Here is a 13,244-nt window from a genome sequence, read left to right as displayed (position 1 = left end):
GTCTCTGGGTCCTAGACAGGCGGAATCTTCACTCTTTCCTGTCCTGGATACCCAGCTTGGAACCGGCCCTTCCCAGCTGCCCTGTCCAGTCCCCCCTGCGAAGAGTAGGGGCGCTGGTGTCGGCCGGCAGCAGGAGTCAGAGGGGATGGTGGCCAGCGCTCAGCCGTGGCCTCTTTCCAGCAGGGAGGACCATAGTGTCTCTTTCCAGCCTCCATCGGGGCTGCCGCCAGCTCAGGAGGACTCTCCTTGGATGCCGAAGTCTTGTTGACAAGAAGGCTCTGGCTTTAAGAACAGTGGTATTTGGGAACTGAAAATAATGGCAGTAATAGTTGCTCTTTCCTGATGTTGGATAAAACATGGTGTCCTCTTACCTGCCCAGTGCGAAGTGGGGAATAGTGTATGCCACTTTACAGATGCGGAAGCTGACGCAGTAGGTGGTGGGTGGAAGTGAGTGATGTTGGACAGAGCTCTTCAACATCCACTGGACTGTCTCCTGACACAAGTGTGGGATCACCCCACACCACTCATCTTTGGATGCTTTGCTTCCCCCTTTGTAATAATCTCCTCTCCCTCTTAAGGACGGTGCTGATGATAATAAAGTTAGCATGTGTTAGTAAGTGGCAGATTTGGGATTTGAACCCCGGCACTTTGTCTCTGGCCCTATACTCTTAAGCCCCTCTTGTCACAGTTGTTCCTTGAAGTCCATCCAGCCTGCAGCTCATCGTGACAGGAAGTGCTGTCTTGTTACGCCAGGCAGACCAGCCTCTGGGGCTAGAAACCCCAAGAGGTATGGGCAGAGCAGAGCACGCGACAGGCAGTAGGATTCCCTGATACTTGGCCTCAGAGGGGCAGAGGGCCCACATTCTCAGGTAGATGCTAAATCCCTACTCCAAATTTTGAGGACTCGGAGACTGCCAAATCATATCCTCAGAAAAGAGGGGCGTGATGAGAGCTCAGGAGGTGAAGTAGAGGTTGCCAGGAACTTTCCCACCGTCTTCCGCTCATGGGAGTTGGGACAGAAGGAAGGGCCCTGGTAGCGGTCTTGCAGCACCTGCGGGGAGATGGGGTGAGAAGTTAGGCCATGGAGGCCAGGCCATCAGGACTCTGTTGAATGGGACTTGGAGTGCCCTCTGGTAGACAGAGCAAGTACCAGTGGGGCCTAGAACTGTCCTTCTCTCCAGGGCTATAAACCTTAGAGTTCCTAGTGGAGGGAGAAAAAACAAGGATTTGAAAATCTGCTTGTCTAGCGAATGCTGTGTGAGGACCAGCCAGGCTTATGTGAGCTGCATGGTGTCTGGACACCAGAGAGCAAGAGAGCTCTTTAGGCTGAGGGCACACAGCAAAGGCTTGGGGGAATTCGACCTGCAGAAGAGAGAAGGCGCCCTGAAAGGCAAGGAGGTGAACAGGGACTCTGCTGACATGCCGGAGCCTCTCAGGTCTGCAGTACACATGAAATCTTTTCTCCTCAAAGGTCCAACCCGCCCTCGCTAGTGTGGCTCAATGGATAGAGCGTCGGTCTGCGGACTGAAGGGTCCCGGGTCGATTCCAGTCAAGGGCACATGCCCGGGTTGCAGGCTTGATCCCCAGTAGAAGGCGTGCAGGAGGCAGCTGATCAATGATTCTCTCTCATCATTGATGCTTCTATCTCCCTCTCCCTCTTGCTTCCTCTCTGAAATCAATAAAATTATATATTTTTAAAAGGTTCAACCCATGTGCTTCTGGGATCTGAGTCAAGCAGCTCACCCCAAACCAGCCAGCAGCTACTGTGCAGAGAGAGGGGAAAGCCCTCCATTGGCACAATGAAGAAGGGAAACATCTGTAGCAGATGTTTGTGGTGTTGTTTTTCTGCCTCAAAAGCTCTGGTTGGGGAGCTCAGGAACCCTGGACAGTTCCTTGGTGGTAGCAAGTCATGCCTTTCCTCTGTGGTTTTTGTGGGCTTGCTTCACGTACAGCCAGCAGGGGCTGTGAGAGGAAGAACTTTGACTCACACTCTGGTCACCCTGCTCCCCTCCAGACTATCTCCTGAGTTTCCCGAGGCAGCGTGGATGGTTCTGGGATGAGGCTCTGGCAGTAGCTTCGTCCCATATGCTGGAATGATGGTGTCGTGTGTTCTTTGAGAGATAAATCAGGACTCTAGACAAGACTCGGACCAGACTCTTAACAGTTTTACTGAGATATAATTCTCATTGCATACAGGTCACCCATTAAAGTGTACAATTAAGTGTACAGTTAAGAGCTATGCATCTCTCAACACAACCTCCCCACCCTCTTCTGCCCTCAGCCCTCGACGAATCTGCTATCCGTCTCCATGGATTGGCCTGTTCTGGACTTTTCATAGAAATGGAATCATACAATATGTATGACTGGCTTCGTTCACTCAGCACCATGTTTTCAAAGTCCATTCGTGTTGTTGCGTGTGTCAGAACACTTCTTTACATTGCCAGTGAATATTGCACGGTGTGGATATGCCCCAGTTTATCTGTTCGCCGGTTGATGGACATTTGTGTCATTTCCACTTTCTGGCTGTTACGAATGTGGGATGTTTTGAATGAACATGCACATAAAGTTTTTGTGTGGACATACATTTCCTCTTCTCTTGGGTATGCAGCTAAGAGTGGAATTGCTGTGTCACGGTATTTCTGTGTTCAGTTAGCCCTTTGAGGAATGTACAAGTCTTCGGATGTCTTCCTCTGGACCATACCCTTTTTGAGTTATGTTTCTATTCCTGGTCAGTGCCGTTGCTGTTATTTCTGCTTCCTCACCCCCTTTGAGCAATGGGGTGGCTAAGAGGGGCAGACGGTTACCTTGCTCAGACCCTGTCATTCAGTTAATTCATTACACAAGAGTTCATTGAGCACCTACCATAACCCTGCCTGTCTAGCTGCTGGGATGTAACAGAGAGTACATGAGTCTTCGTGAACTTCCACTCCGCTGGGCTAGACAGCAGATCACTGCAAAGTGAGAAAGAGTAAAGGTAAATGTAGAGTGAGTGCAGTGAAGTCCATCCTGCTGCTGCTGCTCCTCTGAGATGCAGCCTTCTCCCCGGGTGAACAGGCTCCAGGGCGAGTGCAGGGAACCAGCAGGGCAGTGTACTTACGGGGTGCTGTCCCTACCCTGCAGCCCACCTTGGGACACCTCGACTCCAAGCCCAGCAGTAAGTCCAACATGCTGCGGGGCCGCAACTCAGCCACCTCTGCTGACGAGCAGCCCCACATTGGCAACTACCGGCTCCTCAAGACCATTGGCAAGGGCAACTTCGCCAAAGTGAAGCTGGCTCGGCACATCCTGACTGGGAAAGAGGTGAGCGCTGGGCTGGGGACATGGCAGCACCTCCCAACCGTTGGCTCCCCCATAGGTAGTGGTGGGACTACTACCACAGCCATCCTCTTGTTTACCAGACAGAAATGTCATCTGAACAAACAGGAGTGCCAGGAGGGATGGGACCAAAAGGAGGTGGAAATGGGAAGGAGGAAGTGGCTTCGAGTCCTGGGTTTAGTTTGGTCAAAGAGGTAATCTTGGGCTTTTTGTCTCACGTTCAGGTCGCTGTGAAGATCATTGACAAGACTCAACTGAACTCCTCCAGCCTCCAGAAAGTAAGCAGACAGCCCTCCCTTTCCAACCCTCGCGGCAGGGGTCAGTGACCTACTGACCCCATTGGGATCGTCTCTGGAATCCCTAGTTGAAACTCTCTGGTCATCTCACTGTCCCTCGGCATGACTGTGCTGTCTGTAGGGCTTTGGCTGATCCTCTGGGCTGACTCCTGACGGGGCTCCCTGGCCACAGGCGCTCTCTGTCACAGCCTCTCTGGCCCCTCCCAGCCACTTGGCCTACCTATCTGACCTACTTCTGCACCTTGTTATCTTTTGGCCTTTGGCCAGCCCTATGCAAAACTCACGTTGTAGCCATCACTAGAAACGCATTCCAAGACCTGGCGTGATGAAGGTGGGTCACTCTGGAAGCACAGGGATAAGAGGAGCCGGGAACCTGCCCCTGGACTCTGTGCCAGCTGCGTGGTAGAGGGGGCATTGAAGACGGGCTTTAAAATCTACACCGTTTCACACCTGTGACAGGGACTGCAGACGACGACGGGCAGGCTCCCAGCTCTCCTTCTCACTTCGAGCCCCTCTGGGCTAAAAGTCACAGGCTCCTGTGCCGTAGTCTGGTCCGGTGAGGCTGGCCTTCTTGCCTCCTGACTCACAGCGGGAAGCCTTGGTCTCCCTTAGCTGGTGGGGGAAACCCTCCAGATGGCCCCCCGCTCAAGAAACGATGAGGCGCTGGCAGGGGGCAGGACAGGAGACTTGCGCTGGCAGAGGGGGACGGCGTGCTAGTGACCGTTGGCGTAGAACTGGAAGCTGCCCTCCTTCCATCCTGGGCTCCGGCAGGCAGGAAGGAGAAGGCGGAAGTCTCCCATCTGGCTCCCAGAAAGCTGCCCCTTCAGGTCAAGTCCGGGTTCCTTGTGTCCTCCCACTCCAGCTGACCCGGGTTCCAGTTTCTGACCTGGGTTCACCTAGAGCTTTTCACCTCGTGGCAGATGGAATTTTCTTCATGAGCACATTGTCAGCTGCAGTGTCACCGGGAAGCTTGGGCTGAGGAGTTGAGGCCTGTTATTGTTAGAGGTGCTCTCGGCATGGAGAGTGTGTGGGTTGAGGTGCCCTGACAGCTGACAGACAAAACCAGAGTGTTTTCTCTTTTTGTTGCCCGTGGGATCCCCTCAAGGTTCTTTGGTTCAAAGGAAACATTGCTGTCATCACGCGGGCTCCCCTGCTTGGAGCTTTGCAGAAGGAAGGGAAAGCGAGCTCCCCTTGGCTTGTTGGCTCAGGCCCCACAGAGCCGAAGCCAGTGTGGTGGGCCCTTTGGTCTCTGGAGCGGGCCGGCCTGCCGCCGCCGTGATGGCCAGCGTCAGTGGGCATCTCCCTTCCCACTCTCTCCCTGCCTCTTCCTGCCTGGCTGGAAGGCACCAGTACCCGACAGATGTAGCCCTCTTAGAAGCCTTTTAGCAGCTCTGTTACCAAGGCCAGTCTGATTCTGGCCAAATCACTCAGTTTACATTTTATCCAGCAATGACCCTAAAGGACAGACATTGAAGAAGCTGCCCCTCGGGGTTCTAGAAAGCCCAGAAAACTCGGCGCTCTCCCAGGAGCGCCCTTTCCGGCCAGGGGCACCCTCGGGGGAAGAGCCCTGGCAGCTGCCTGTGGGCCCCATTCAGTGCTGCCTCCCATCACTGCCCCTGAGATGGGTCCAGGATTTTTTGCTTCTTCACCCAAGACAACTGCCAGACCAGGGGAGAAAGCAAGAGAAGCCTGGGCTCTGACGAGAGACGGGAGCCACGGTCAGAGCCACATCCTGAAGAATGGGAAGCCTGCCTCGACTCCTTTCCGGCTCATGAAAGGGCTGGGATATCATTAAAGGGAACGTGTGTTCACTTCATTTCACAAACTAGACTCCAGCCCTCACCCACCCTCCACCCCAGAAAACTGGTTTTGCTCTTTGTGCAAGTGGAGCAGCCTGGAAGTTCCAGAACCCACCTCCAGTCCGCTGGCCCCCGCACAGGGGATGGAGTTCAGTTCTGTCATCTTTCTTTATGGAAATGTATGGTTTGGAATCCCCGGTTTGTTTCACAAAGAGAGCGTGAGTGTGTGGAGGTGGATTCGGTTAAAACTGGCATCAGCTATATATAGGAATGGCTTCTGTCCCCACCCCAGGGGCCCAGAGAAAGGCCTGCCCACTAGTGCAGGGCCCTCTGACTTCGGTAAATCAGGTGACGGGCTCTCCTTCAGCGCTCCCCGCCACCCCCCCGACACACAGACCGAGCTGGAGTCTCTTCTGTCCTGAACTTTAGTTCTGAGTATTCATGCCCAGGGGTTCACGGTCCCTCCTTGAGAGGCACCCAACCAAAACCCTTCTGTTGTGCGGGGCAGGATTTGGGTGTACTGCAAGGGGCAGCTGGCTTGCCCAGGTGCAGAAGCTCAGGGTCCGAGCCATTGGAGCCCAGCGTCCCTCCCGCTGACCCTTCCTCCCCCTCGCCTGGTCTCAGCCCTCAGGGCCGGGCACGGGAGGTGCAGACAGTTGCCCTGTTTCTTGTGCTTGCCCGTCTTCTTTTTGGAGAAAGAACCCTAGCAGTGCCTCTGTTGGGGGGGCCTGAGGAGAGCAAGTGGAGCAAACATGCCCCCTCTCTTTTACTTTGCAGCTGTTTCGGGAAGTAAGGATAATGAAGGTTTTGAATCATCCCAACATAGGTGAGAACCAGCGCCGCGCCATTCTTTCCCCCCACATCAGGGCTCCACTCCCCAGCGTACTGTCCTTCTCCGCTGCGCCCTGCCTTCTGGGGGCTGCAGTCCTCGGGCTGCCTCTGGGGAAGCCCAGCGCACAGGGCCGCTCTGCCTGGGCGCGGCTGCTCCGAGAGGAACTTGTCCTTGGGAAGGGGGGCCTTCATCCCCAGGATGCCCCTGTACATGTTGGGGCTTGATATGCGGCCCCTCCTACTTTTTTGACTCACGGCTTGGCCTTTTCTCTTGTAGTTAAGTTATTTGAAGTGATTGAGACGGAAAAAACTCTCTACCTTGTCATGGAGTATGCCAGTGGAGGTAGGTACGGCACTGCCGCTCCTGCTCTGCACCCACTCGGCCGGCCCCAGCAGGCTCTGACCCAGCCCTGTGCCCGTCTCTTGCAGGAGAGGTGTTTGATTACCTCGTGGCTCACGGCAGGATGAAAGAAAAAGAGGCTCGAGCCAAATTCCGCCAGGTGGGTGTAACTCCCGCCCTGGAGTACGGGTCTGACCTTGGCCTTTTGGGGTCTGGCATACAGGGAGGGGCTGCCTGTCTGTAAGAAGCCTTTGAAGGGTCCTTCGGGCTTTGTTATCTGTGTGGCAGCTTAGAATGAGGTCCCAGCCGAAACCCGGTGTGGCTCAGTGGATAGAGCGTCGGCCTGGGGACTGAAGGGTCCCGGGTTCGATTCCGGTCAAGGGCATGTACCTTGGTTGCGGGCACATCCCCAGTAGAGGGTGTGCAGGAGGCAGCTGATCGATGTTTCTCTCTCATCGATGTTTCTAACTCTCTATCCCTCTCCCTTCCTCTCTGTAAAAAAGCAATAAAATATATTTAAAAAAAAAAGAATGAGGTCCCAAGGTCACAGCTGTGCCAGCTCCCGTGGCCTCCCCCAGGTGGCTCTGGACTAACCCTTCTTCCTTCCTTTCAGATAGTGTCTGCTGTGCAGTACTGCCACCAGAAGTTTATTGTTCACAGAGACTTAAAGGTAGGCGTGCTAGCCCTGGCTGGTTTGGCTCAGTGGATAGAGGGTCAGCCTGTGGACCGAAGGGTCCGAGGTTTGATTCTGGTCAAGGGCACATGCCCGGGTTACAGGCTCGATCCCCAGTTGGGGGCGTGCAGGAGGAGGCTGATCCATGATTCTTTCTTCATCGTTGATGTTTCTCTCTCTCCCTCCTCCTTCCTTCCTTTCTAAAATCAATAAAAATATATTAAAAACATTAAAAAAAAAAAAAAAAGGTGGGCGTGCTCTCCCCCCTGCACCTTTGAGTTAGAGCAGGTTGTTCCCCTCCATTTACCATGACGAGACCCTCGGGCCTCAGCATGCCAGGCAACACCAGCCTTTAATGCTTTGGAGATAACGAGGAAGCCCCTGGTCTGCTTCTAATGTAGGCCTTAGACCAGGGTGGGCAAACTTTTTGACTCGAGGGCCACAATGGGTTCTTAAACTGGACCGGAGGGCCAGAACAAAAGCATGGATGGAGTGTTTGTGTGAACTAATATAAATTCAAAGTAAAGGAGCGGAGGGGAGAGCAAGAGAACCGGATAGAACAGCCGGATCCGGCCCGCGGGCCATAGTTTGCCCACGGCTGCCTTAGACTCAGGATCCCGTTCCCGCAACGGGCAGAGGCTCTGGCCACCACCCTCCAGTGTGCCAGGCAGGGGCGCTCCAGACTGCTGGGCCGTCAGACGGCCCAGGGCTGACTGAGGGGAGACTGCTGACTGCGTTGACACCCGCCGCACAGCTGCTGTGCAGAGTGCACGTGCACGGAGAGGTTCGAATGTGAGGCAGACAGGACCTTGGTTAACCTGGGCCTGACAGAAGCTTTGGCAGCTCAGAGCGTCTCTGAGCCTTCAGATCCCAGCTCTCCCGTGGCTGCTGCTGAGGAGCGGCCTGCGCCGCCCGCTCCCAGCCCAGCCTGTTCGCGCTGATGGAAGGCCCGCCTGGGGCCGGTGCAGAAGGTCCTAAGCCTGGAGAGGGCGTCCTGCTGGCTTTCCCGTCCCCTCAGCTCCTCCCTGCCCAGTGCCTCCGGGGGTCCACTCGGGTCCCTGACGTTTGCCATCTTCCTCCAGGCAGAAAACCTGCTCCTGGATGCTGACATGAACATCAAGATCGCAGACTTTGGTTTCAGCAACGAGTTCACCTTTGGGAACAAGCTGGACACCTTCTGTGGGAGCCCCCCGTACGCGGCCCCGGAGCTCTTCCAGGGCAAGAAGTACGACGGGCCCGAGGTGGACGTGTGGAGCCTGGGCGTCATCCTGTACACGTTGGTCAGCGGCTCCCTGCCGTTTGATGGACAGAACCTCAAGGTGGAGTGAAGCGCAGGCTGAGCTCATTGTTACCACTTCTCCTTTCCGCTCTCAGCCTCCAGTCTTCCCCGACCTCTCCCCTCTGCCACCTCTCCACTTCCCACGCCAGCGCTTCAGAGAAGGGCTTGCAGAAGGCAGCTGCTAAAGGTCTTCTGCAGCCAGTGCAGGCACTTCTCCTCCAGGGATGGGACCAGTTGTGTGTCCGTTCATGCCCCCAGGACACTCAGGACGCAGGCCTCGGGCTGGTCAGGGGAGGGTCATGTCCCTGCTCTCTGCCTCCTACTGCATTTCATTTCTGTCCGCCTGGCCAGTCTTAAGCTCTCAGGAGCCCCGATATTAGGTTTCTTCCCTCGGCTTTGGGGTGATTTCCGTTTCCCTCCTGCAGGAACTGCGGGAGCGGGTACTGAGGGGAAAATACCGTATTCCGTTCTACATGTCCACAGACTGTGAAAACCTGCTTAAGAAATTTCTCATTCTCAATCCCAGCAAGAGAGGCACTTTAGAGGTGAGCAGCTGAGAGCCCAGCTGGCCGGAAGGTCCCGGGTTCCCAAGGAAACCTTCACACTGAGGCTCCTTCCTCTTCACTTTATTCCCCAGCAAATCATGAAAGATCGATGGATGAATGTGGGTCACGAAGACGATGAATTAAAGCCTTATGTGGAGCCACTCCCTGACTACAAGGACCCCCGGCGGACAGGTGAGGCTAGGCTGGGCCGTGAGGTTGAGCCTGCCAAGGGCTCGGGACCAGCCTTAACGGTATGTCCCCCTGTGCAGAGCTGATGGTGTCCATGGGTTACACACGAGAAGAGATCCAGGACTCGCTGGTGGGCCAGCGGTACAACGAGGTGATGGCCACCTACCTGCTCCTCGGCTACAAGAGCTCGGAGGTGTGTGCCCTGCCCCTCCCCGGCCCCCTGCTGCCGGGGCCCCCCCCGTGCTTCCATCCCCACTGAGGGCAGGAGCTCATGTCTGAGTGGGGGTGCTGCCTCCGCTGATGAGCTTAAGCCTCAGCTTTGGCGATCAGAGTCCCCCGGTCTTGGCTCTCCCTCATCTCCGGCTTCAGTGAATGAATGGGTAGCTGGTGGGGTGTGGGCCTGGGTCTGGGCTTCCCTGTGGGTGAGTAGATCTGGCTCTGCTGGTTGGACTGGGTCTCAGTCCATCTGACTGGGTCAGTTCTCCGTTCACCTAGAAGTTTTGTTTCCATATGTTTGTCTCTGTTTTTGGAACTGTGCATCTCGGGGGCTCTGCACGCAAGGGTCCCTGTGTTTTTCTTAGAAGAGTCTCGAGTCTGTGCTGCTTCTGCCTGGTGCTTGTGTCTGGATATGTGGAGCTGTGTGCTTATATGTCCATCCTCGCGTCTGTGCATCTGGGTCATCATGTCTTATGTCGGAGTCCGTGGGGTCTGTGGGATGGGGGTCTTGGTCTCCATCTGCGTCCCCACGTGCACTCATGGCCTCTCCACCCTGCTCCCCCCCGGTGGTGTTGGGCGCCCTCTCTTGGTTCTCCCTTAGCCTGCCCAGGAGGTATACGAGAGGTCTCTGTGTCTGGATCTGTGTTCCTGTGGGTGTGTGTATCCCTCTCTGAGGTGGGGGTCTTTGTGGGAGGTGGTGGTGTGTCTGTCTGTGTCTGTTGGGGTCTGTGTCTGTTGGGGCACCTGTTTCCACAAGTGTTCAGTTCCACATTGGTCTTGCAGGGCCGGTCATAGGAGCGCCGGGTGGATCTGTGGATCTCTGCCTAACTTCCGCCCCCTTCTCTGTTCTTGCAGCAGGAAGGCGATGCCATCACCTTAAAGCCCAGGCCTTCAGCTGACATGACCAATAGCAGTGCTCCTTCCCCCTCCCACAAGGTACAGCGGAGCGTCTCGGCCAACCCCAAGCAGCGGCGCTTCAGCGACCAGGGTAAGTGCCTTTGGGAGTTGCAGGTGGGGGACTCACCCCTCTGCTGAGAGGTCACAAGTTCTCGGACTTTGGATGACATAGCTGAGTTTTACTCCCCATTCAGCCACTTATTAGTAGCATGACCTTGGGCAGGTCCCTTCCCTCAGCCTCTTGAGAGGTGGTGTTTGCTGATGGCTGGCAAGACTGCAGGAGAGCAGGCGTGGGGTGGGCACTCTGTGGGCCTGTCCTTACCTGTTCCCGCTGTCACTCTGGCCCAGCAGCTGGTCCTGCCATTCCCACCTCCAATTCCTACTCCAAGAAGACTCAGAGTAACAACGCGGAAAACAAGCGGCCTGAGGAGGACCGGGAGTCGGGGCGGAAGGCCAGCAGCACAGCCAAAGTGCCTGCCAGCCCCCTGCCCGGCCTAGAGCGGAAGAAGACCACTCCCACCCCCTCTACGGTGAGCCACGCTGCCTGGTCTCCTTCCATCTCCTCCTCCTCCCTCCTCCCCTCTCCTCCTCCCCTGCCCCTCGGCCTGTCCTCTCCAGGCAGCTCAGTCCAGACCCACCCCCTTTGGCTGCCTACCTGACCTCCCCTCCGGGACGCCTTGGCTTACCTAGAAAGCCTAGCCCCCAAAGGGAAAGCAAGCCGGTGTTTCCGACCCGGGCCTGCTCTTGGGGAAAGTGGGGGCAAAGGGGTGCTGTGACCCTGCCAGTAAAACACTGGCTTTCTGTAACACAGCCCTGTTCTCTCTTCCCCACAGAACAGCATCCTCTCCACCAGCACAAATCGAAGCAGGAATTCCCCACTTTTGGAGAGGGCCAGCCTTGGCCAGGCCTCCATCCAGAATGGCAAAGACAGGTGAGCAGGCCTGGGCCAGGAGCCACCTCTCACGGCGGTGGCCTCTGTCAGCAGCACCACTCCCCTCTCTGCTCCCTGGAGTTCCGTCCGCTCTGTCTGGTCCAGCTTTCCACACCCCAGACCTCCTCCCTTCCCCCCTCCCCTACCAACCCCCACCCCAGACCTCCTCCCTTCCCCCCGCCCCTACCACCCCCCACCCCACCCCACCCCCTTTCCCCTGTGCTCCTGCGACCGCTCCTTGCAGTGTACCAAGTGTGACTCCCTGGTCATCTCGGCTGCCAGCCAGGGCATGGCAACCCGCTCCTCTAGGCATCAGTGCTGAGGCTTGTTCTGGGGCCCCAGGTGCAGGCAGGGCAGAACTGAGGTGCCCACCTGCGGGGTCTGCACACACAGGTGACCCCAGCTGTGCCCAGAGAGCAGAGTTCCCAGCCCCTTGACCATCAGCATCTCTTACTGTGCGTTCCTGACTCCGCCTCTTCTGAGCCTAATGAAAATTCCCCTTAGCAACACCCTGCTCTTTGTGGAGAGGAAACATCCTTGTTCTTAGAATTCCTAGGAGACCAGTGTGGCTGGAGGCAGCTGCCTCCTGTTGGCTTTCCTGCACTTTTGGTTTCCTCCCCAGGCCCTGGACCACCTTACCTTCCTCACCCTGCCCTCCGCTCCCCGCTCTGCCTTCCTCCGCTCTGACTGCTGTCCCGCTGCTGCTCCCTGGGGCTGACCTGCATCCTGCCGAGTTCCCAGCTCTGTCCCCTCCCGCCTGCCCTTGCTCCTAACCCAGCCTCCTGCCCCACCCACCCCTAACCCAGGCCTTTCCGCTGCTTTTGTCTCCTAGCCTAACCATGCCAGGGTCCCGGGCCTCCACGGCTTCTGCTTCTGCCGCAGTCTCTGCGGCCCGACCCCGCCAGCACCAGAAATCCATGTCGGCCTCCGTGCACCCCAACAAGGCCACTGGGCTGCCCCCCACGGACAGTAACTGTGAGGTGCCGCGGCCCAGGCAAGTGTGCTGGGGCAGCTGGTGCACCTGCTGCCCTACACCTGTCCCACCCCCGCCCCCAGCAATTTCTTCCCACTTGGTCCTGCTCTGGTCTTGTCATCTTAGCCACAAGAAATGGCTTTGTCCCCTGCAGCCAGGAAGTGGAAGGAACAAAAAATGGCTTAATGCCCCCCCTCTTTTCCTCCAGTCTCCCCTCAGAACAGATAGCCTGAAGCCGCCCCGAGGCTCCAGAAGGAAGCCTTTTGGTTCTGAGCCTTCCTGGACTTCCTTAGGACCCAGGAACAGTCAGCATCACAGGGACTCACCCTGGAGGGTTGGTCAACATTCTCCCCTCGAGGTTCCAGTCTGCCCAGCTCCCAGGGAGCCACATCTCTCCAGCCTGTATTGCTCTCCACACACGTATCCCTCCTTGCCTCCCTCCCTCCCCCAAACCATCTCCTCCCACCTCACCTAGATGTCCTCCTTACCAGTGTCCTCAGTGGTCACCCCCTCCTCCTGTGTCCTCTGTGATGGCTGCCTCTGCCCTAGCATCTTCCTTCCCTGCTCCCACCGGGGCTCCAGGTGCTTGGCAGGATGGCTTCTCGGGCCCTGATGCATTGCCCCACCCCACCTCTCTCCCCACAGCACAGCCCCCCAGCGTGTCCCTGTCGCCTCCCCCTCCGCCCACAACATCAGCAGCAGTGGAGGAGCCCCAGACCGAACTAACTTCCCCCGGGGTGTATCCAGCCGGAGCACCTTCCATGCTGGGCAGCTCCGGCAAGTGCGGGACCAGCAGAATTTGCCCTACGGTGTAACCCCAGCCTCTCCCTCTGGCAACAGCCAAGGACGGCGGGGGGCTTCGGGGAGCATTTTCAGCAAATTCACCTCCAAGTTTGTACGAAGGTGAGTAGGGGCCTTAAGGTGGCAGAGTGTGAGGCCAGGCCTTCCTGCCTGCCTGCG

At 56.8% G+C, this 13,244-nt stretch overlaps 1 protein-coding gene across 18 annotated transcripts in view; it reads left to right on the top strand.

Annotated features, from left to right (window-relative positions):
* The window catches only part of MARK2 (microtubule affinity regulating kinase 2), a 56,860-nt gene that overhangs the window by 39,554 nt on the left and 4,062 nt on the right, over nucleotides 1–13,244 (top strand). For 4 of the 18 annotated variants that reach the window (XM_080642248.1, XM_080642244.1, XM_080642232.1 and 1 more), the window contains exons 2-16: nucleotides 3,121–3,300; nucleotides 3,540–3,593; nucleotides 6,188–6,236; nucleotides 6,519–6,584; nucleotides 6,671–6,741; nucleotides 7,195–7,251; nucleotides 8,337–8,573; nucleotides 8,959–9,078; nucleotides 9,171–9,270; nucleotides 9,348–9,460; nucleotides 10,339–10,471; nucleotides 10,729–10,910; nucleotides 11,214–11,311; nucleotides 12,144–12,305; nucleotides 12,930–13,187. In XM_080642248.1, the coding sequence (XP_080498374.1) occupies nucleotides 3,121–3,300; nucleotides 3,540–3,593; nucleotides 6,188–6,236; nucleotides 6,519–6,584; nucleotides 6,671–6,741; nucleotides 7,195–7,251; nucleotides 8,337–8,573; nucleotides 8,959–9,078; nucleotides 9,171–9,270; nucleotides 9,348–9,460; nucleotides 10,339–10,471; nucleotides 10,729–10,910; nucleotides 11,214–11,311; nucleotides 12,144–12,305; nucleotides 12,930–13,187 (1,880 nt within the window). The remainder of the gene's footprint in view (nucleotides 1–3,120; nucleotides 3,301–3,539; nucleotides 3,594–6,187; nucleotides 6,237–6,518; nucleotides 6,585–6,670; nucleotides 6,742–7,194; nucleotides 7,252–8,336; nucleotides 8,574–8,958; nucleotides 9,079–9,170; nucleotides 9,271–9,347; nucleotides 9,461–10,338; nucleotides 10,472–10,728; nucleotides 10,911–11,213; nucleotides 11,312–12,143; nucleotides 12,306–12,929; nucleotides 13,188–13,244) is intronic. The other 14 variants (XM_080642249.1, XM_080642245.1, XM_080642242.1 and 11 more) reach the window with 7 other exon arrangements.

Source organism: Plecotus auritus (genome assembly GCF_963455305.1).
Source record: "Plecotus auritus genome assembly, chromosome: 9".
NCBI classification, from domain to species: Eukaryota; Metazoa; Chordata; class Mammalia; order Chiroptera; family Vespertilionidae; genus Plecotus; species Plecotus auritus.
This window is presented reverse-complemented; position numbering and strand designations above follow the sequence as displayed.